This window comes from Nicotiana tomentosiformis, chromosome 11 (genome assembly GCF_000390325.3).
Source record: "Nicotiana tomentosiformis chromosome 11, ASM39032v3, whole genome shotgun sequence".
NCBI classification, from domain to species: Eukaryota; Viridiplantae; Streptophyta; class Magnoliopsida; order Solanales; family Solanaceae; genus Nicotiana; species Nicotiana tomentosiformis.
Window position 1 is genome coordinate 73,785,052 of NC_090822.1, and position 24,316 is coordinate 73,809,367.

The window sequence follows — 24,316 nt, forward strand, 5'->3', positions numbered from 1 at the left end:
TACTATATGTCACGACCCAATTCCTCCTATAGGTCGTGATGGCGTCCAACATTACCCCTAGGCAAGCCTACAGTGAACTAACTCTGTGAACCTTTCTTTTAATGATTTAAAATTTGTTGATCTTTTAGTTTGTGCATAAATAAGAAGTAAGAATTTAAATAAAATGAGAGATAGATAAAATAACCCAAAAACCCTCAAGCATCTACTAACATGAATCACCAAGACCTGGTGTCACAAATGTATGAGCTACTAGTAGAATGTACAAAAAAAAATTACATTGCTGTCTGAAATAAAATAGACAAAAAAATGAAGCAAAAGGAAGCTGCTGCAGAACGGGCTCAAAAGGCAGCTCACCGCAAAGCCTCAGAGTAGTCAAGGTTGCGCATCGAACTGATATCCAAATGCACCTGCCTCAGATCCTGTACATTGAGTGCAGAAGTGTAGCGTGAGTACATAAACAACGTGTACCTAGTAAGTATCTAGTTTAACCTTGAAGAAGTAGTGACAATGGGTCGACTTCGACACTTACTATGGGCCAACAACAAAGTATGTGAAATTCTAATTAAACATGATATATGTAAATATCACCCGCATAGTCCCATCTTTCTTCTTCACAAACAACACTGGTGCACCACAAGGCGATACACTCGGCCTGACAAATCCATTTGCTAGCAACTCCTCAAGCTGCTCCTTCAACTCTTTCGGAGCCATACGGTACAGTGGGATAGATATAGGCTGGGTACCGGGAGCCAAGTCGATACATAAATTGATATCACGATCATGTGGCATGCCTGGAAGGTCGGAAGGAAACACATCAGAGAACTCCCAAACTACTGGTACTAAATCAATTATCGGAAAATCTGCGGTACTATCCCGAACATAAGCTAAATAATCCAAATAACCCTTCTCAACTATGTGTCGATCCTTCATAAAAGAGATTATCCGATTAGATGTGCTGACAGATGAACCTTTCCACTTCAATCCAGGCAACTCAGGCATCGCCAAGGTAACAGTCTTGGCATGGCAATCAAGGATGACATAATATGGGGATAGCCAGTCCATGCCCAGGATAATCTCAAAGTCGGCCATATCGAGCAACAGGAGATCCGTTGTAGTCTCATAAAAATAAAATATGACCACACAGGACCATTAGATCCAATCCACAGCAACAGAATCGCCCATAGGAGTGGACACATAGATAGGAGTGCCCAAAGACTCACGAGGAATATCCAGGAAATGAACAAACAGAGATGACAAATATGAGTAGGTAGAACCTGAATCAAATAATAGCAAAGCATCCCTACCGCAGACAGAAATAATACTTGTGATAATCTAAGGCGACTGCATTTGGTCTTGCCGGAAAAGCATAGAACCTAGCTGGAGCACCGACTGGCTGGCCTCCACCTGACTGAACAGTAGTTGGCTGACCTCCCCCACCTGGCCTCCACCTCTAGTACGGCCCCTACCCGCCTGCCCTCCTCCTCTGGGCGGTCGGACGACTGGTGCTGAAATCATAGGCTAATGGCTCTATTGTACTACCTTGCCTCGACATTTGGGACAAAACCTCTTCATGTGGCCCGGATCCCCACACTCGTAGCAACCTCTCGGCACAATAGATTGTTACCCTTAAGTCTGACCCCGATGTCCTGAATACCCACTGGAAGAACCCTGGATAGGTGGTGGGCGGTAAGAACTCTCTGGCATGGCACTGAAATAGGGTCGCCCCGGAGCACCCCAAGGAGGTGGTGGCCTAGATAGGAGGTCTTGCTAGGCTAACCCCTCCCAAATTGACTTCTGCCCCCAGATGGGGCACCACTGAATCCTCTCGAATGACAGAACCGCTTGTCCCGCGGCATCACTCTCGATCCCGCTGATGATAATCCTCAATCCTATGATCTATCTCCTTAACTAGCTGGTAAGAGGTCCCCATCTCAACCTCTCGGGCCATAGTGGACCGAATACCGGACTGCAACCTCGTAACAAACCTCTGTACTCTCTATGTCTCAGTAGGTAGTATCATCAATGCATGGCAAGACAATTTAGAGAACCCGGTCCTGCCAGAGCTGCTCAAACTGGGATCACAGCTCTTCCCTATGGGAGGGTAGAGTATACTTGTCCAAGAAAAGGCGTGTAAACTGATCCCAAGTCATGGGAGGAGAACCTACTGGTCTGCCGAGAAGATGTGACTGCCACCATCTACGGGCCCTGCCCTCCAACTGGAAAGTAGTGAACTCCACCCCGGAGGACTGTAATATACTCATGTTGTGCAGTTTGTCCTTGCACCTATCAATGAACTCCTAGGGGTCCTCATGTCACTCACCTCGGAAGATAGGAGGGTGAAGCCTGGTCCATCTATCCAATAACTTTGGGCAGCTGGTCTGGGCTCAAGTACAGCTGCTGTAACTAGCTGGGCTCCACCCACGGGTAGTGCTCCTAGGGTCTGATATACGGCGGCTGCATGTCCGGAGCCTGGGTAGTAGGGGTCTGTGCTCCCCCTGCCACCTGAGATGTGGCTGGGTCCACTGGAAATAAACCAGTTTCGGTCATAGTATCCATGAACCGTAGCATACGGCCCATAACTTCCTAAAAGAACAATGCTGACATGAAATCTACCGGGGCTGGCTCTGCCACAGGCACCACGCCCGGCTCCTCAATAGCGGGATCCTCTACTAGATTCACTAGTGGCATAGCTGGGGCAACTATGGGACGTCTTCGTCTCCTACCTCAGGCTGGCGCCCTCCCCCGGCCTCTACCTCAACCTCTGGCAATAGGGGGAACAACTCCTTATGGGTCCGGAACATTCGCCATGTGCGTTCTCACCATCTGTTAGAGAATAAGAAAAAGACACTTAGTATGAATAAAGAGTAGTTTCCTAATACCCTATAGCCTCTCGAAGATAAGTACAGACGTCTCCGCACAGATCCTCAAGACTCTATTAGGCCTGCTCATAACTTGTGAGACCTACGTAAACCTAGTGCTCTAATACCATATTGTCACGACCCGATTCCTCCTACAGGTCGTGATGGCGCCCAACGTTACCGCTAGGTAAGCCTACGGTGAACTAACTCTGTAATCCTTTCTTTTAAAGATTTAAAATTTGTTGATCTTTAGTTTATGCATAAATAAAAAGTCCGAATTTAAATAAAATGAGAGATAGATAAGATAACCTAAAAACCCTCAAGCGTCTACTAGCATGAATCACCAAGACCTAGTGTCACAAGTGTATGAGCTACTAGTAGAATATACAAAAGAATACTACACTATTGTCTGAAATGAAATAGACAGAAAAATGAAGTAAAAGAAAGACTTCGACTGCTGCAGAACGGGCTCATAAGGCAGCTCACCGCAAAGCCACGAAGTGGTCAAGGATGCGCGTCAGACTGATATCCAGATGCACCTACCTCAGATCCTGCACATTCAGTGCAGAAGTGTAGCGTGAGTACATAAACAACGTGTACCTAGTAAGTATCTAGTCTAACCTCGAAAAAATAGTGACGAGGGCTCGACTTCGACACTTACAATATGCCAACAATAAAGTATGTGAAATTCTAATTAAACATGATATATGTAAATGATAATAGAATTACAACATAGGAACTGGTTTTGCAGGCGAGCAGGCTACTGGTTAGGACTTCCCGCTCTTCAAGTGCTATTGGTGAGCTCCGCTTTTGTTCGTGGAGTATTCCTTTGAGTCATCTTTATTTAGTTATTTCTTTCTTTACTTGGAGAACTAGTCGGGCAATATCATGTCCTGAGCAGTGCGTCAGTTATCAATAAAGGCATCATAAACACAGTCAGTGGGTTGAGATTCAGTTATTTTTTATAATAACTTAGCAGTATTTCATTGGTTACTACGAATAAAGTTTTGAAATTGGTTTATATTAGATATTTAAATTAATTAAAAGTATTCGGTTAGAGTATTGCCTTGTTGAATATAAAGTTTGAAGTTATAATAGATTTGATAAGCGTATGTGGTTCGCTCGGTCAAGTTTAGTGATCGGGTGCCGGTCACGGCAGGAAATAAATAAACAATCCTTTCACAATTAGTAAATACCCAATCACTTCCCTCATATAACCTCCCAACCCAATGAAACAATATCAAATAAAATAGGGCTTCCAGTATTATTACGCATGAATTATGCCGAGGACGTACGGCCCGACCCGAATATATAAGCATATACTGTGTGCACTGCCGAGGGTCAAATGGCACAAACCATAGATGCATCTATTAATGTGCCGAGGCGAACGACCCTCTCCCATGAGAGTAGTGGAAATTTTCCCCGCTCATGGAATATACTTGCGACGCGGTTGAACATAGAATTTCTCACGTTATCATAATAACTCTCAATTCTTTCCAAAATAAGAAATTTAAGTAGAACCCTTAAAACATGAAAATCCTCAACCTCAGCTCTATTCAAAGCAATTAATAAGCATAATCAAATAATGGTGCCAACAAAGCCTGGTGTAAACCTAAACCTACCCTAACATAAGCATAAATAGTAGCTACGTACTGACTCTTGTCAGCTCGTGCGTACGTAGCCCCCATAAATAGAAGCACATTTTACTTAAGTTCACCTATGGTGTTAATTCCCTCTGACGAGGTTAGAAAAGAGACTTACCTCGTCTCAAAGCCTACCAATAAATGTTTATAAGTTCATATCCTAACTATCAAAGGGATTTTCCGAAGCCTATTTGAAGAATCCCTAAAATTCACCTCAAGCCCACGTGCCCGGATTCCAAAAATATTCGAAGAAAGTTGTTACCCATAACCTCATGAGCTCAAATATATGATTTTTACTAAATTCCATAACAAATTTCGTGGTTAAATCTCATTTTTATCAAAAACCTAGGTTTTTACCTAAACCCATATTATCCACTAATTTATATGTTATAATCTACCCATAAGCTATGTATTTAACTTACATTTGGTAAGAATTACTTACCTGAATTAGTTTTTGAAAATCCCTCTCTAACCAGCTCAAACATCGCCACCAAGAAGTGTAAGAAATGAGCAAAAATACCTAAGTCCCATATTAAATGAAGTGGTCTGCCCTCACTGATTTGCGCACCTGCGGTGCCACTGCCACACCTGTGATTCCACTTCTGCAGACAAAATCACACAGGTGTGGACCAAGGACAGGCTGCCTCCTCTCACTTCTGCGCTCAGGTGATCACACCCGCGAACATGCACCATCGACAAAAAGAGCGCACCTGCGACACTGCCCACTCCTACAACGCCAGCCTTCGCAGGTGCGGTCCTTCTTCCGCTTCTGCGATGGCTGGGTATCCTATGCTATGGCGCCTCTACGGTCATGGGCTCGCACCTGCAAGCTCGTACCTGCGGCTAGCCATCCACAGGTGCGATTACACCTGACGCCTGGTGCACCAGCTGCTCCTCCAAGCTCCAAACGAGTTATGTGCCTCGTCCTATTTAACAACAGGGCCCCCAGGGCCCCGCCCGAACGTACCAACAATTTTGAAATCATAAAACGGACTCGCTCGAATTCTCGGAACACACAAAACAACATCAAAACCAAGAATCACACCCCAAACCAATTGAATCAAAACATGAACTTCAAGTGCTTCAATTTATTCCCAACACTCCGAAGCGTACTTAAACTACTCGGAATGACACCAAATTTTGCCTGCAAGTCTTAAATCACCATATCGAACTATCACAGTCTCGGAATCCCATTTAGACCTCAATAACATCAAAACCTACTCCAAATCAAATTTAAAGAACTTCAAAACCATCAAAGAACCAACTTTCGTTATTAGGCGCCGAAATGCTCCTGGGTCATCCAAAACCCGATCCGAAAAAATGCCCAAGTCCGAAATCATCATACGAACCCATTGGAATCGTCAAATCCCGATTCTGAGGTTGTTTACTCAAAATGTTGACCGAAGTCAAACTTAGCATTTTTAGCCTACCTTACGGAACCAAGTATTTTGATTTCAACCCGAACCCTTCCAAATCCGAATCTACCATCTCCGCAAGTCATAAAACAGTAGAAGCACATACAGGGAGTCTTATTTAGGAGAACAGGGTTCTAAAAAGTAAAATGACCGGTCGGTTCATTACACTATTATAACTTTTACTTTCTGTTTGTACATCCAATGGTGACAAATGAGTCCACTATACAAATTTTGGCTGGTTTGCTATGGCCTTTTTATCTTTTGGACTTTTTCTCCTCTTGAGCAAAATCACCTAGTGTAACGACCCGACTTGTCATTTTGAACATCTACGCTCCTTTCGACAATTTGAAGTCTTGAGCAGCTTTGTAATGTGTATTATGACTTGTGTGAATTGTCAGCATTGGTTTTCGGATGATTCGGGATTTAATTGAAAGAACAATCCTTATTTAGAAACATAAATAAAAAGTGTTTACCGATTTGACTTTTTGTACAAACGACTCTGGAATAGAGTTTTTATGGTTCCAATAGCTCCGTATGATGATTTTGGACTTAGGAGTGTGCCCGGATATTCATTTTGAAGTCCGTAGATAAATTTGGCTTGAAATGGCGAAAATAGGAAATTTAAAGTTTGGAAGTTTGACCGAGGAGTTGACTCTCTGATATCGGGGTCGGAATCATATTCTGGAAATTGGAATAGCTTCGTTATGTCATTTATTACTAGCAAGCAAAATTTGAGTTTATTCCGGATTAATTTGATATGTTTAGGCACGAGGTTTGAAAGTTGAAAGATTTAAAGTTTATTAAACTTCAATTGGGGTATGATTCATGGTTTTAGTGTTGCTTGATATGATTTGAGGCATCGACTAAGTTTGTATGATGTTTTAGGACTTGTTGGTATATTTGGTTGAGGTCCCGAGGGCCTCGGGTGGATTCCAGATGGTTAACGGAATTTAATTTAGATATTTCCAGAATATTTCGACGTCGTTTCTTCAAGCATAAATGGTATCACATTAAGAAAATGAGCTCTAAATTCAGTTTTTATTGTATCATTAGATCCATATTGGAATTACACAGCCATAGCAAAAAGAATCGTCGAATTCAGACATTGTATGAGAGAGTTATGCCCATTTCTTTTGTCGGGAATGATTTTCTGTCGCCGCCAGCGCCCAGGGGCTCTGGGAATTTTTGGGATGCTGGAAACTATGCCACAGGCAGCACCCCACCCCACTTGTGGCGCTCGAACACTAAAAATCCCTATAAACGGGAGGTTTTTGCCATTTTTGACGAAAACAGAGTTGGGGGAGCTCGGTTTGGGCGATTTTCAGAGGCGAATTTCACCACACAACTTGAGGTAAGTGTTCTTGACTCCCTTGTGATTATATTCCATGAATTAATCTTCATTTTTGGCGTTAGATTATTGATTTTTCAAGAGAAATCGGAGGATTTCTCTACAATTCCATAAAATGCATTTTCGAGATTTGAACATCGATTCGGAGTCAGTTTTGAGTAAAATTAGTATGGTTGGACTCGTAATTGAATGGGTTGTCGGATTTTGTTAGTTTCATCGGATTCCAAAATGTGGGCCTTACTGTCAATATTTCGAGCGTAATTTCATATGCTAGGTGACGGGTGTGTGGGTGTGCACCATGTGAACTGTGACTCTGTTATTTCTATGGTACTGTATAGTTACCTAAACTTATCTGTAATCATGAATATCTACGTACTATAGTTATTGAGCTGTGATTCATGTGAGAAACCATATCTAGACTATATGCTTATCCTGATGGGACCCACTGATGTCATTACTGTTGTTGAGTTATTTGCGTACATTGCAATTTCATACTCAGTCATGTTCATTCATTGTATAACATATCTTAGTCTCTGTTATTATTTAATGATACATCATATCATCATTTTGGGCTAATTTCATGACATTGTGAGCCCGAGAGACTGGAGAGATTGATGACTGAGTGAGGCCGAGGGCCTGATTGTGAGGATGATTATGGGATCGGATTGCACGATGCAGCAGGCCATATTGACTTTATATATATTATTATTTATGAGATCGGGCTGCACGCCGCAGCATGGTTGATTGATTTATGCCATGATTGTCTTGTTACAGCTCTTGGGCTGAAGGAGCCCCTCCAGAGCCTGTACACACCCTCGGTGAGTGCAGGTACCTACTGAGTGCGAGTGCCGAGCGATTGGGAGGATTGAGTGACTGGGAGGATCGAGTGACTAGGAGGACTGAGTGACTGGGAAGATTGAGTGACTGGGGGGACTGAGCGAAATGACACTCTGAGAGTATGCATATGGTTTTATCACTGAGTTGCATTGCATTGACATGCACACTTAACATACAGGCATACAAATATATTTTTCTCATGTTGCACGGTATCACGTCATTCATGACTTCTTACACATATTGGCATATGGGCATAATGATGTATTTTCCACTGGTTATGTAGAAAGAAAATAAAACATCTTATTTATAGTTGAAAGTAATTTTGAGAAAATTACTATTTTCAAACATACTCATCTTTTTGGCAACTTCGGTAAAAGACTAGGGTTTTCACTCATACACTTGAAAGGCAGAGCTATTTTCATAAATCATGATTAAGTTGAGCATTTTATCTCTGAGTTACTTCTTTTATTACTTGCTTTATGTTGTTATGGACTGTTGTTGGCTATTGGTGTTGGACCCGACCTTTGTTCCAGCTCGTCACTACTTTCAACCTAAGGTTTGATTTATTACTTATTGAGTACATGGGGTCGGTTGTACTCATACTACACTTCTGCACCTTGCGTGCAGATATTGGATATTGATGTTCCTGTGATCGACGAGAGCTGAATTTGGAGACGTGCCTGTGTTCCGGTCATAGCTGCCTCTTGTTCATGGTAGCCTTTGATTTATAAGAATCTGTTTTTGTATATTTTGAATAGATGATGTATTTATTTCATACCAGTTTTGTAAATTCTAATCTTAGAAGCTCTTGATTTGTACTACCAGTCCTTGGGCAGTGTATTAGGGTCAGTTAAATATTAATTGAATCGGATTATTATTATTTGGCTCACCTAGCAGGTGAGGTTAGGTGTCATCACGACTAGTTGGATTTTGGGTCGTGACACCTAGTTGAATCGAGAATGTACTAATTGAAATGTACCTAGCGCAATTAATTGTAATTAAGTAAATATTTAATAATTAAGTTCATTCCAAATTTTCTTGGATAATAAATGTCCCTCCAACTGTGCAAACGAATACAAGTCTTCCAAATTAATTAGGAAATCATCATATATGTATCTATAATTAGTAAATAACCATGACCATTACTAGCAAGAAATATTTCTTGTTATATATTAGTATATAACAAGAATGATACTTTCTTGCTCTTTATTATTTGATTGACCAGGTATACTTGCGTTTGCGATTTAGGGAAACACTTTTACGAGAACATGAATTAGAACAGTTTCGTTGATTGCATGTTTCCAATCAAAAAAGTTTGTGTATTGCTCTAATGTATCTTCTATTACATCTTTCATTAATATTCAAAGGCAAAAATTTAAATAAGCGCTCCAGCTCTATTGGGTTTTATTAAGCGCATCCTACAGTTAAAGTATGAACTTTAATAAATAAATAAAAAGGCACATTGAAGAAGAGAAAAATAAAAATATAGCTGTAATGCAAGAATAAAACCAAAATCATTCAATTTTTCCCCTTAACAATTGAATCATGTTTTGTAAAATGGTCAAGCAGAAATAAATATGACAATCCACGATTGACAATTCCTATTTGCCCTCGCTGCAGTAATATCTAATACTTACATATTTTCATTCTAGATTAATAATATTTTTGACAAAAGATTTGCCATGTTAATGATACAATATCCTTCTAAATTACTTAGAGCGAAACATATGCTTGGTTATATACTATTCACACAATAAAACATCTTCGTTCCTACTATGTATAACCTTTACTTTCTGTTTGTACATCCAATGGTGACAAATGAGTCCCCTATATAAATTTTTGCTGGTTTGCTATGGCCTTTTTATATTTTGGGTTTTTTCTCTTCTTGAGCAAAATCACCTCGTTGAATCAAGAATGTACTATTTGAAATATACCTAGCGCAATTAATTGTGATAAAGTAAATATTTAGTAATTAAGTTCATTCCAAAATTTCTTGGATAATACATGTCCCTCCAACTGTGCAAACGAATACAAATCTTCCAAATTAATTAGGAAATTATCATATGTGTATCTATATTTAATATATATGTCACGACCCAAAATTCCACCACAGGCGTCGTGATGGCACTTAGTTTCTAAGACTAGGTAAGCATATTATAATAACAATTCAAGCATTTGTTTTTTGAAACATATAATTTAATACAACTGTAAAAACCAACTGCGGAAATATTCAAACAATCTCCCAAGACTGGTAGTATTGAGTCACGAAACCTAACTGAATACATGGAATGATCTCACGGACCAAATATACAATAGTATTCGAATATGAAATTAACAATACAATAAAAATGAAAGACTCCAAGGGATTGGGACGTCCAAGTAGCTCTACCTTAAGTCCTTGCGATCACACTCTAACTTTGTCCGAGTCCGATATCTTCAATACCTGGCTCTGCACAATAAATGTGCAGCAGTGTAGTATGAGTACACCACAGTCGGTACCCAATAAATATCAAGACTAACCTCGGTGGAGTAGTGACGAGGTACAATCAAGACACTCACTAGTCTAATAACTTGTGCAATGTAGTATACAAAAGTAATAGAAAACAAATAGCAGTGATAGCAACAATAATCAACTAGTGTTGTAAACAGCAAGGCAGCAAGAACTCCATAAATATTGCTCAAACAGATAATGAACACAAGTACAACCAATAATCACGTCCTTCAAAATATACATCTTTCATCTATAAGTTTTTCAATAAAAATCTCTAGAATATAATCCTTTTAATAAATATATTTCGAATATACTTCCTTCAAATAAATATTTTTCGAATATAATTCTTTCAAATAGATATCTTTCGAATATAATTCTTTCAAATAAATATCTTTCAAATGTAACATTCTTTCAAATAAAAGTCACGATTTCAACATAGATCAGACTATTATCAAGTTTACCGAAACAATTAGACAAGTTGCACAAGATATAAGGATAAACATAAGGAAAATCGCAACATCACATAAAAATCACCAACACAATAATCCCACATCATCACATATCAATTACCAACACAATAACCCCACATCATCACATATCATCCCTGACAATAACCACTCTTATCTCTCCTATAGCCCCTCCTTATCGCTCCTATAGCCGCCCTTATCGCTCCTATATCCGCCCTTATCGCTCCGTATAATAGTCACCCTTATCACTCCGCCCTGACAATATCCCAGCATACATAACCACAGTGAAATGACACCCTTATTCCCACATAATATCAACAGTAGAATGCTACCCTTCTATCCTCATAATAATAACTCAAATCACACCAAATTTACACAACTATTATCACGACACCACAACACAATCAATTCATATCACAATTTTTTCAATGACCACAACCAGTTCCAAGGATATATCAAATCAATAAATTTCTCAACATATAGCTCAAGGCTCCACACAACGTATATAAAACCTCAAAACAATAATAGAGATGGAAAAGTAACTCAGCATAGGACAACGCCTTCATTAATCCAAATTTTTAATAAATATAAATTAATGCCTCATTTTAAACTTATTTAATAATTATTTGTAAATAAGGATTCCATAATAAATTTAATTCCAAGAAAATTATCAAATCAACAACACTCGAAATTCACATAAAAACTCGAGTGACAATAACACCAAATTATCATATAAAAAAACAAATTCGACAACAAGGAATGAGGCATGACAATTTAAGGATTTACTAAGTTCCAGTAATTTTTCCAATTTAATACTTAAGGGCATCTACGAATTTCAATCGATTTAGTTTGCACATGTACGTACTCGTCACCATGCGCACTGGGCTTTCAATCACACAATTTACACATAAGACTCAATGCTTAAGGGGTAATTTCCTCCACTTAAGGTTAGGTAAGATACTTACTTTTTTTGAAGTTATGCCGATATTCCAAAATAGTCGTCGTGCTTGAATAGATCCTTCGGACAGCTCAAATCTATTCAAATTAATTGTATATCATCATTAAAATTCATTGGAACCAATTACGGATAATATAACATAGATTTAAAATTTTATTCTAAAAAGTCAACCAAAGTCAATGCGGGGCACGCCTATCGGAACTCGACAGAATTTTTATGAAATCCGAACACTCATTGCGATACGAGTTCAACCATACCAATGTTATCAAATTTCGATAACAATTCGACCTCCAAATCTTAAATTTTTGTTCTTGATGAGATTTTGCAAAAATTACAATTTCTTTCATTTAAATCCTAATTAAACGATGAATATAACCATGGATTTATGAAATATAATAACTTTCGGATATATAATACTTACCCAAGTCGAAGTCGTGAAGAGCTCCTCCAAAATCGCCCCAAAACCGAGCTCCAAAAATCCAATTGAAAATAGCGAAATGACCATTTTGGGATGTTTCTGACCAGTTCCGCTTCTGCGGACAGATTTGCGCATCTGCTGCCTAGATTTTGCACGCCAAAATGTGCATCTATGAAGTCCCAATGTCCACTGCCCAATAGGAGCTCGCATCTCCGGAAGAAATTGCGCATCTGCGACAAAACTATCGCTTCTGCGAAGCCATGCCCAGCTGCCTCGTTCTGCTTCTACGTTCCAATTGTTGCTTCTGCGATCACGCAGGTGCGCAAAATGTGTCGCACCTGCAACATCTATCCAGTCCCTTTCCAGTCGCTTCTGCGATGAAGCTTCCGCAGAAGCGAAAACATCAGCTGCTGCCCAGAAATTCCAGCAGCTTTCTTCAAGTCCAAATGGATCCGTTAACCACTCGAAATCCACCCGAGCCCCTTGGATCCTCAACCAATTATACCAACATGTCCCAAAATATAACACAAACTTAGTCGAGACTTCAAACTACGTCAAACAACGCCGAAATTATGAATCGCGCATCGAATCGAATTATTAGTTTTAAAATCTTTCAACTTCTATATTTTGCGCCAAAATATATCAAATCAATGGAGAATGACTTTAAATTTTGCACACTAGTCATAAATGACATTATGGAGCTGTTCCAATTTCCGAAATCAAAATCTGACCTCGTTATCAAGCAATCGACTTATGGCCCAATTTATGAATATTTCAAAAACTTCATTTTCCAACTTTTCGCCGAAATATGCCGAATTTCCCTACGGACTTCCAAATCAAATTACGAACATACGCCTAAGTCCAAAATTATCATACAAAGCTATTGATATTATCAAAATTCTATTCCGGAGCCGTTTGCTAAAAAGTCAACTCTCTGGTCAACTCTTTTTATTTTAGTTTCTAAAATAAGAATTGTTCTTTCAATTTAATTTTGAATCTTCCGAAAACTAAACTCGACCGCACACGCACGTCATTATACATATTACGAAGTTGCTCGGTGTCTTATGTCACTGAACGGGGCGTAAATTCTTTAAATGATAAGTCGGGTCGTTACAATATAACCATGACCATTCCTAGCAAGAAATATTTCACGTTATATATTAGTATATAACAAGAACGAAACTTTCTTACTCTTTATTATTTGATTGACCAGGTATACTTGCTGTAAAGCCCCGTAAAACTTCGCAAATAAATTTAAGTTTTCGTGGTGGTGAAGTAGGCTTACATGTTTGAGGATTGTAGAAATTCTAAGGGTTACCTTCTATGAATTATGTATCATTTGTACGATTGATGTTAAGGGTGTTACTTTTCTGGTAATATATTGCTTGTAAGGCCACAGTATGTGTTTTTGGGTGTTATTCTACGTTGTTGGATTATGTATATGTTGTTAGGATGTGTTTCTGGGGTTCTCTGGCAGGTGGATAGGCCAGTTACATGGGAAACTCTCACAAACATTTTGGAAATTTAGGGAGTTAGTCTTATTTTGGGTCGCTGGTGTGTGGTATGGAAATTGAGTCGCATCAGGTGCTAATAATGAACTTTGATCCCCATTCGAGGATGAATGATCTTAAGTGGGGAAAAATGTAAAGCCCCGTAAAACTTCGCAAATGAATTTAAGGTTTCGTGGTGCCAAAGTAGGCTTACATGTTTGAGGATTGTAGGCTCGAACTTTTTGGCTTGAACAATGCACTAGAAAGTGAAGGAAAATTTTTGGCAGAGAAATGCATTTGTGCGGTCCATTATGCGACCGCAGAATCACTCTGCGGGCCGCATAATGGCCGTAGAATGAGGCCGATATGGACATCCTTGGATGCCATTCTGCGATCGACTATGCGACCACAGAACAGGTATGCGAGCCGCATAGTGACTGTAGACCCAGGAAGCCTTTTTTCAGATTTTGGCCCCAAATTGTGTGGCCGATTATGCGAACCGCATATCAATTCTGCGATCGCATATGCCACTAATACCTTATTTCGGAGCTTCATTTTTTGGTTTTTATAACCCGACCCTACTTCATTTTGAGAGTGAGAGAGTGCCCTAGAGTGAGAGTGATCTTCAATAAATTGTCCTTCCATTCTTGCTCGAATCTTTGGAGATTAACAAGGAAAGCTCACTAGGTATTCATCTTAGAGGTAAGATTCTACACCCTAACCCTCAATTTTAAATTTTGTATAGAATTGGGTAATTAGTAAGATAATTTTTGGGCATGAGAGTTGTTCATCTTGCATGCATGTGTTATCAAAGAGTGTAGGAAGATTCTGAGCAAAAAATGATAAAGGGTGGGTTGTGGGATGATGGAATCCTCCACAAAAAAACCTTGAACCCTTAATGCACACTTAGTGTTTGATAAAATGCTCAAATGAGCTAGAACCATGATCATCTTCCTAATTTTGGTTCAATTTGTTATATTTCAAAAATAATTTGAAGTTGCTAAGAATTCCAGAATATTTTAGAGTTTAAGGAAGCAAAATTGAGTTGGATAAACTCTTCTTTAAGAATTGGAACCCCAATATCCTTGTAAGTTCCAAGATATTTATTACAAATCGAGTATTCCGAATATGTCTTGTGCAAAGATATATGTTCAATTCTTGTTTCAAATGGTCTTATCATATTGTATTATAAATTGAGGATATGTTCCAAACTATGGATTGTGTATCTAAATGTTATGATTATAAGTCGTGATTTATGTGGAAAGTATTATGCTAAATTGGGAAGAGATTGTGATTGGGATTACACCTCCACCCACATACGTTGGGGTAAGGCGACAGTGCCACTTTGTTTATGAGTTGGTTGAACAACCACCCACATATATATATTAGGGTGAGGTGGCATGTCCACTTTGTATAGGTATTGGTATCGTTGATTCATTTCCACCCGCATACGTTGGGCTGAGGCGGCATGGATGCTTTGTGTGGGTTTATGGTATTGTGGTTATACCTCCACCCACATACATTGGGGAGAGGCGGAAGGGCCGCTTGAGTAGAGTTTTGATATTGTATTTACACCTCCAGCCTCATACATTGGGGTGAGGTGGCGGGGCTGCTTTGTGTGAAAACGGTTACAGAGGATCTCATCTTAAATTCTATAAATATTAATGACAGATCTTGATAAGTTTGCTTTGGTTCAAACAGCTATCTATGCTATTCTATTGTCGCCCTGGTTCGTCATGTTCATATTGTATTTCCAAGTTTTTTAATTGGTGTTTGGTTTTCATACTAGTACTATTCGACACGTACTAACGTCCCTTTTGCCGGGGGCGCTGCATATTTAATGGATGCAGGTGGTTCCACAGCAGAGGTTATTGACCAGTGATAGAAATGCTCATTCTTCCCAGCTGACTTGGTGAGCCCCATATCATTCTGAGGTTTTTGTTTCGTATGTGTTATCGTATTTTGAGGTATAGTCGGAGCCTTGTTACCGACACTATCATTGTACTCTTTGGTATTTTTAGAGGCTCCGTAGACTAAGTGCGGGTTGAGTATTGGTGTTGGGAATGTAAAATAATTTGTGTTGTCATTAAATCACTTGTCCCACTTTGAATCACGAAGGGGTGTGTGTGTGTGTCTTTTGAGACTTATTAATGAAGTAACTAATGGTAATGAATTGGTATTGTAGACATGATCACCTTATTGTCTAATTAACGTGAATATGTATTATCCTTATTCATGGATAAGTTTGGGTAGAAGGAAATCGAATAGGCTTGCTCGGTTGGGTTCACTCGGTTGAGCGCCGGTTGAGCTCCCCGATTTTGGGGTGGGACAAACTTGGTATCAGAGCGTAAGGTTTTAAAATGTCCTAGGATGTCTCGAAGCCGTGTCTAGTAGAGTCCTTCTTATCGATGTGTTGTCGACCACATCTATAATTAGGATGCTATTTGGGAATTTATGAATAATACCCTTCTTTCATGTTCTCTATCGTGCGATAAAGATGATTGTATGATTGTTCCTCCTTTAACTCGTGCGTTGCTCTAATATTCAGTACATAGAACCTTAAAAGAAGGCAAGAACTGGCCAAAGAGCCAATGTCACCCCGGGAGTGGCAGTTGATCCTATATTTGATGATGCGGGTGAGAACCCAAGGGGTGAGGATATTAAACCAGTTACTACACTACCTGATTCTACCACAACTGATCAGACCGCACCTATCCCTACACCTACTGAAGGTGAAACAATTCCTCCAACTGATATTCCAGTTCCACCTCCAGCGCTAGCTTCCGATTCTGCTGTATGTGATATTGATCTTAGGGGAGCCATACAGATGTTGACACAGATAGTTGCTTCTCAGGCCCAGAGATCGAGTGTTGGGCCTGCTTCTTCCAGTCAGCCAGGGGAATCTGCTAGTTCTAGGGTGAACAAGTTTCTTCAATTAGATCCTCCACTATTTACGGGTACTGATCTCGAGGAGGACCCCTAGGACTTCATTGATGAGATGCACAAGACTCTCCGGGTTATGCATACTACAGAGACAAAGGGAGTGGAGTTGGCCTGCTTCTGCCAGAAAGGGGTGGCCTATTCTTGGTTTGAGTTATGGGAGGAATCTCGTGAGGAGGGAAGCCCTCCGGCAAGGTGGGGTGAGTTTACAAATGCCTTTATGGATCATTTCTTGCCTGTCAAAACTAAGTCAGCCCGTGCCGCTGAGTTTTATAGACAGAAGCAGGGTAGTATAAATGTGTGGTAGTATCATATGGGGTTTGTGCGCCTGTCCAAGTATGTTATTCACATGTTGCCCACTATGGAGGCTAGAGTGCGTCAGTTTGTATAGGGACTTAGCCCCTTAGTTATTAGTGAGGCCACTACACCTGCCTTAAATTCCGATATGAACAATGGTAAGATGGTGGTATTTTCTCAAGCCACAGAGACCCGTAAGTTGAATAGAATGGAGCGTTAGAGTAGCAAGGTCCGGTCCGCAGGCAACTTTGGTGGTTCTTCCGATGGTGGTGGTGGTGGTAGGTCGACATTTAGGGGATGGTCATCAGGACCATCTCAATCATTCACTTAGTCATCAATGAGTGCACAGTCATCTGGACCCAGTCAGGGCAACAAGGGACCCCACCAGTAGGGTCGGCCCGACAGAAGGTTCAGCAGCGGAGGCTCTCATGCCCTAAGTGTGGGAGGATGGACTTTGGGTTCTGCTTCATGGACCTACATGTATGCTATGGGTGTGGTGTGAGGGGTCACATTTAAAGGGAATGCCGCTCGAATATGGGCAGAGGTGCGGCGCAGCCAGCTAATTCTGCAGCTGCTACATCCACAACACCTCCAGCTCGAGGCACCCCAGCACCCGCAGGGCGTGGTGCAGCTAGGGGTGGTGCACAGAATTCAGGAGGACCGAGCAGATTTTATACTATGTAGAGGCATTGGGATTTAGAGGCTTCTCCAGATGTTGTCATAGGTATATTATCTGTCCAATCCCATGATGTATATGCTCTTATTGATTCTAGTTCCACTTTGTCATATGTCACTTTTTATGTCCCTATGGAATTTGGGATAGAACAAGAACAGCTTCATGAGTCGTTCTCTATATCTACTCCGGTTGGTGAGTCTATTTTGGCCGCGCAGGTTTATAGGGATTGTATTGTCACATTGCGTGGTCGGGACACCGTGGTCGGTCTTATTGAATTGAGAATGGTCGTTTTTGAAGTGATAATTGGGATGGATTGGCTTTATTCATGTTTTTCCAAGCTTGATTGCCGAACAAGAACTGTTAGGTTTGAATTTCCAAATGAGCCAGTTATTGAGTGGAAGGGTGATGATGTAGTGCCGAAGGGTAAGTTTATTTCTTACCTTAAGGCCACGAAAATGATCAACAACGGGTGTATTTACCATTTGGTCCGGGTTACGGATACCGATGTTGAAGCACCTATACTTGAGTCCGTCCCTGTTGTGAATGAATTTCCGGGAGTCTTTCCGGATCAGCTCCTTGGGATCCCACCAGTTAGGGAGATTGATTTTGGGATTGATGTGATGCCAAACATGCATCCTATATCTATTCCACCCTATAAAATCGCACCGGCATAATTGAAGGAGTTAAAGGAAAAATTGAGACATTTGTTAGAAAAGGGCTTCATCCGGCCGAGTGTGTCGCCTTTGGGCACACCAGTCCTTTTTGTAAGAAAGAAAGATGGGTCACTTAGAATGTGTATTGACTATCAGCAGCTTAGCAAGGTCACAATCAAGAATAAGTACCCACTGCCAAGGATAGATAACTTGTTTGATCAATTGCAAGGTGACAGGTACTTCTCCAAGATTGCTTTAAGATTCGGGTATCACCAATTGAGGATCAGGGAGTGGTATATTCCGGAAACAACTTTCAGGACCCGATATGGGCATTTTGAATTTCTGTTGATGTCTTTTGGGCTAACAAATGCCTCGGCAGCTTTCATGGATCTTATGAATCGAGTCTTCAAGCCTTTTCTTGACTCTTTTGTGATAGTGTTTATTAATGATATCCTTGTATATTCACACAATCGTGAGGACCATGCCGATCATCTCAGGGTAGTTCTGCAAACCCTATATCAGCACAAGTTATATGCAAACTTTTCGAAGTGTGAATTTTCGATTAACTCTGTTACATTCTTTGGTCATGTAGTCTCTATTGAAGGGATTATGGTTAATCCTCAAAAGATTGCGACTGTGAGGAATTGGCTGAGGCCTACAACTCCAATAGAAATTCGCAGTTTCTTAGGCTTAGCTGGGTATTACAAAAAAATTGTGGAGGGGTTTTCTACCCTTGCCTCTCCGTTGACTAAATTGACTCAGAAGGCAGTTAAGTTCCAATGGTTAGATGCTTGTGAAAGGATTTTCCAGGAGCTAAAATCAAGATTGACTGTGGCACCAGTGTTGACCTTACCAGAGGGTGCATATGGATTTGTCGTATATTGTGATGCTTCAAGAATCGGGCTTGGATGTGTATTAATGCAACATGGCAAGGTTATACCTTATGCTTCTAGGCAACTCAAGAATCATGAAAAGAACTATCCAACACATGATTTACAACTTGCGGCAGTGGTATTTGCATTGAAAAGTTGGCATCATTATTTATATGGGATCCATGTGGATTTATTCACGGACCATAAGAGCCTTCAATATATTTTCAAGAAGAAGGAATTGAATCTGAGGCAGAGAAGATGGCGTGAGTTACTCAAGGACTACTACATTGATATCCTATATCACCCAGGAAAGGCCAATATTGTGGCAGATGTTCTTAGCCGAAAATCTATGGGTAGTTAAGCACATTTGGAGGCATATCAAAGGCCATTGGCCAAGGAAGTTCATCGATTGGATAGTTTGGGAGAGTTCGTCTTGCGGACTCTAATGAAGGAGGGGTAATTGTGCAAAATAGGGCTGAATCATCGCTTGTTGTGGAAGTCAAAGAGAAGCAATACAACGATCCATTTTTTATGCAATTAAAAGTGGGGATTCATAAACATAAGACTATGGATTTTTCTCTCGGCTTGGATGATGGTACGCTAAGGTACCAAGGGCAGTTATGTGTTCCAAATGTGGATGGTCTCCGGGATAGAATCATGACTGAGGCTCACACTTCTATGTATTCCGTGCACCCGGGCTCTACAAAAATGTATTATGATCTCAAGGAAGTATATTATTCGAATGACATGAAAAGGAATGTGGCGGACTTTGTGGAAAAATGTCCAAATTGTCAGCAAGTAAAGGCCGAAAACCAACGCCCCGGTGGGTTGGCACAGAACATAGAAATTCCAATGTGGAAGTGGGAATGATTAATATGGACTTTGTGGTAGGACTACCACGTACTCCGCGCAAGTTTGACTTAATTTGGGTAATTGTGGATCGACTCGCGAAAACAGCACATTTTTTGCCGGTTAAGGCTACCGACACAGCGGAATAGTATGCCTAGTTGTATATCAAAGAAATATTTAGGTTGCGTGGCACTCCAATTTCCATCTTTTTTGATCGGGGAGCACAATTCACTGCTAATGTTTGGAAGAAATTTTAGCAAGGTTTGGGTACTCGAGTGAATCTTAGTACAACCTTTCACCCGCAGACTGACGGGTAGGCAGAGCGGACTATTCAGATGCTTGAGGACATGTTGCGCACTTGTGTTCTAGACTTCAAAGGTAGCTAGGATGATCATTTGCCACTCATAGAATTTGCCTACAATAATAGTTATCATGCTAGCATTCAGATGGCACCGTTTGAGGCTTTATATGGTAGGATATGTAGATCTCCAATTGGGTGGTGTGAAATTGGGGAAGCAGAGTTGATAGGGCCAGACCTCATGCATCAGGCTATGAAAAAAGTTAAAATTATTAAGGAGAGGTTGAAGACTACTCAGAGTCGTCAGAAGTCATATTCGGATGTTCGTCGTAGGGATTTGGAGTTCAAAGAAGATGATTGGGTATTATTGAAAGTTTCCCCTGTCACGCCCCAAAACCGAGGAGCGTGACTGGCGTTCAACCGAGTGAACCCGACCGAGCAAGCCTGTTAGATTTTCTTCTACCCAAACTCATCCACGAATGAAGATAATACGTATTTTCATTAATTAGACAAAAATGTGTTCATGTTCACAATACCAATTCATTACCAATAGTTCCATCGTTTTTAGTCGTCTTAACTAGAACAAGTAATACAACCATAGCATAACGTAGTTTGTCTTTCCCAGCACCAATACACAACCCACACTATGTCTACGAAGCCTCTATAGATAAAGAAGAGTACAATGATAATGCCGGAAACAAGGCCCCGGCTATGCCTCAAACCGAATACATAGAGTACAAAAGATGCATGACCCCGGAATGAAGTGGGGCTCACCAAGTCAGCTGGGAAGAAGGTGCACTGCTATCACTGATCAATATCTCCTGCTGTGGAACCACCTGCATCCATTTAAAGATGCAGCGCCCCCGGCAAAAGGGACATTAGTACCGTCGAATAGCACTAGTATGTATAACTAAACAGTCCCTCAATAGAATGACAAATAATACAAATAAGATTATCATAATATCAATGAAAGCTTTAATTAACATCAAACCTCAATTTAGGATCAAGACAGTGTTCAAATTAATTCTCATATCTCACATTGGGAGATTTTTAGTATCAATATACCATTGTCCACAATACCATTATTCACAATACCATTATTCGCAAAACCAGTACCAGCGTACTCTTAGCACGGAGTCTGATCACGACCCGATCGGCTGGGCCATCTCATTAGAGACATCAACCACAATTTCTCTCAATATCAATACCACCATTTTTAACACGGAGTCCGATCACGACCCGATCGGCTAGGCTATCGATTAGGGACATCGACCACAATCACAATTTCAAATTATAAATTTCCAGCACAATCACTACCATGTGTGCGGCATGGTGTCCGATCACGACCCGACCGGCTAGGCTGTCTTATTTGAGACATCAACCTTTTCATATCAATCATTGCATTTCGTATTACTTTCACATCTTTTAATCTCATTGTCACTAATGGCCATAATTATAAGATCATTCTTGGCACGTTGGCCATATTCCGTATTTCATGCTCACCTTATCAATGTCAATTATCATCATCATCAACAACAACAAATACAATTTAAATCAAGGTGTGCAGTACACATGTGAGCAATTTAGAGTCTAAAGCACATAGAGATATTTCACAAAATTTTGCATAATAGCCTTCATTTGAACTTGACTTAAAGTTGAAACATTATTAATGCACAACCCATATTTTAACATATCTTCAATTGATAACATAATATGAATAAAGCATTTGGGATGCTTGCTGAACATATATCTTTCAACTCAATCTTACTCGGAATAGCCAGTTTCATAATGAATCACTCGGGACTTACATAATTTACATGAATATCGTGGGATTCAATTCTATGAGAAGCGTTTAGCCAACAAACCTCACTTGAGCTTCCTTAAACTCTAAAACGGTACGAAATTCTTAGCAACTTCAATCTATTGTAGAAATATAACAAATTGAATCAGAATTTGGAAGATGATCATGGTTCTAGATCGCTTGAGCATTTTATCAAACACTAGATATGCATAAGGTTTCAATGTCCTTTTTATGAAGGATTCCATCATCTCACAACCCAAGCTTTACCATTTGTAGCTCAACAATCTTCCTACACCCTTTGATAACACATGCATATAAAATAAACAACTCTCATGCCCAAAAATTACCTTGCTAGTTACCATTTTCAGAAGATTTTGAAATTAGGGTTTAGGGTGTAGAATCTTACCTCTAGGATGAAGACGTAGTGAGCTTCCCTTCTAAATCCTCCAAAACTTGAGCAAGAATTGAAGAAAATTATTAAAGAACTCCTTCTCACTCTAGGGAACTCTCTCTCACTCTAAAATACCATATTATGGCTCAAAAATGGCCCAAAGAGTGTATTTAACGAAATAGGGTCGGGTTTAAAAATCCAAAAATGGAGCTCTAGAATAGTTCTGCGGTCGCCTATGCGACTGCATAATGGATATGCGAACCGCATATCAGTCGCATAATTGCTGATAAAATAATCAAAAAGCGGTCTGTGTATGCCGGCACTATGCGGTCAGCATAACTGTTATGCGATCGCATAATGCACCGCATAACATTTATACGATCGCATAGTCGACCGCATAATTGCTTACAACTGACCCAATTAATTATCTCACTCTGCGGCCATTATGCGGTCCGCAGAGTGATTCTGCGGTCGCATAATGGACCGCAAAAATGCACTATTCGGCCAAAAATTTTCTTTTACTTTCCTGTGCATTGTTTAACCCAAAAAGTCTGAGCCGCTGCTTGCAAGCTCGCCGCAAAGAATTTCTACAATCCTCAAACACATAAGCCTAGTCCGGCACCATGAAACATTATTTTCTTTGTAAATTTTACCAGGCTTTACACTTAAGTTCTTCAAATTTTCCGGGGTGTTATATTCTCCACCGCTTAGGATCATTTGTCCTCAAATGAGGATTAAAAACCTGTTATTAACATCTTCTGCAGCTCAGTTTGTTTCATACCACATTCGAGCAACCCCAAATTTGACTAACTCCCAAAATTTCCAAAATTTCGCCAGAGGGTCCTTTGTAACTAGGCCTATCCACCTGTCAGAAAGCCCCAGAAACACATCCTAACAACATATACGTATGCCAACGACGTAACATAATACAAAACAACACTAACTGTGGCCTCACAAACAATTATATTACCAGCACAGAACACCCTTAACATCAAATGTACAAATCATACGTAATTTATAGAAAGCAACTCTTAGAATTTTTCATAGATCACAACTTTATAAATACATGGTCATTCAAACAAATAAGGATACTTTTTCTTCATTACTTCCTCGGTATCCCAAGTAGCCTCTTCAATCTATTGGTTTCGCTACAACACTTTCACTGAGGCAATTTCTTTATTTCTCAATTTTCGTACTTGCCGATCAATAATAGAAATTGGAATCTCTTCGTAAGTCAATCTCTTATTTACCTCAATAGTGTCGACCGGAACAATGAGTGTCGGATCTCCAACCACTTTCTTCAACATAGACACATGAAACACCGAGTGTACTAATGACATGTCAGGTGGTAGCTCAAGCTTGTACGCCACCTTACCGATCTTCTGAATGATTTTTTACGGTCCGACATACCTCGGACTCAATTTCCCTTTCTTACCAAATCGCATTACACCCTTTATGGGGGAAACTTTCAAGATTACCCAGCCATCTTCTTTGAACTCCAAATCCCTACGACGAGCATCCGAATAGGATTTCTGACGACTCTGAGCAGTCTTCAACCGCTCCTTAATGATTTTAACTTTTTCCATAGCCTGATGCACGAGGTCTGTCCCTATC

At 40.2% G+C, this 24,316-nt stretch overlaps 1 protein-coding gene across 1 annotated transcript; it reads right to left on the reverse strand.

Annotated features, from left to right (window-relative positions):
• Positions 1 to 272: 272 nt before the first annotated feature.
• LOC138901679 (uncharacterized) lies at positions 273 to 1,089 on the reverse strand. The gene is made up of 2 exons (XM_070189458.1): positions 589 to 1,089; positions 273 to 284 (listed from the first exon to the last, which is right to left on the reverse strand). Exons 1-2 carry the CDS (start codon positions 1,087 to 1,089, stop codon positions 273 to 275), a joined length of 513 nt encoding a protein of 170 aa, XP_070045559.1.
• Positions 1,090 to 24,316: the final 23,227 nt, after the last annotated feature.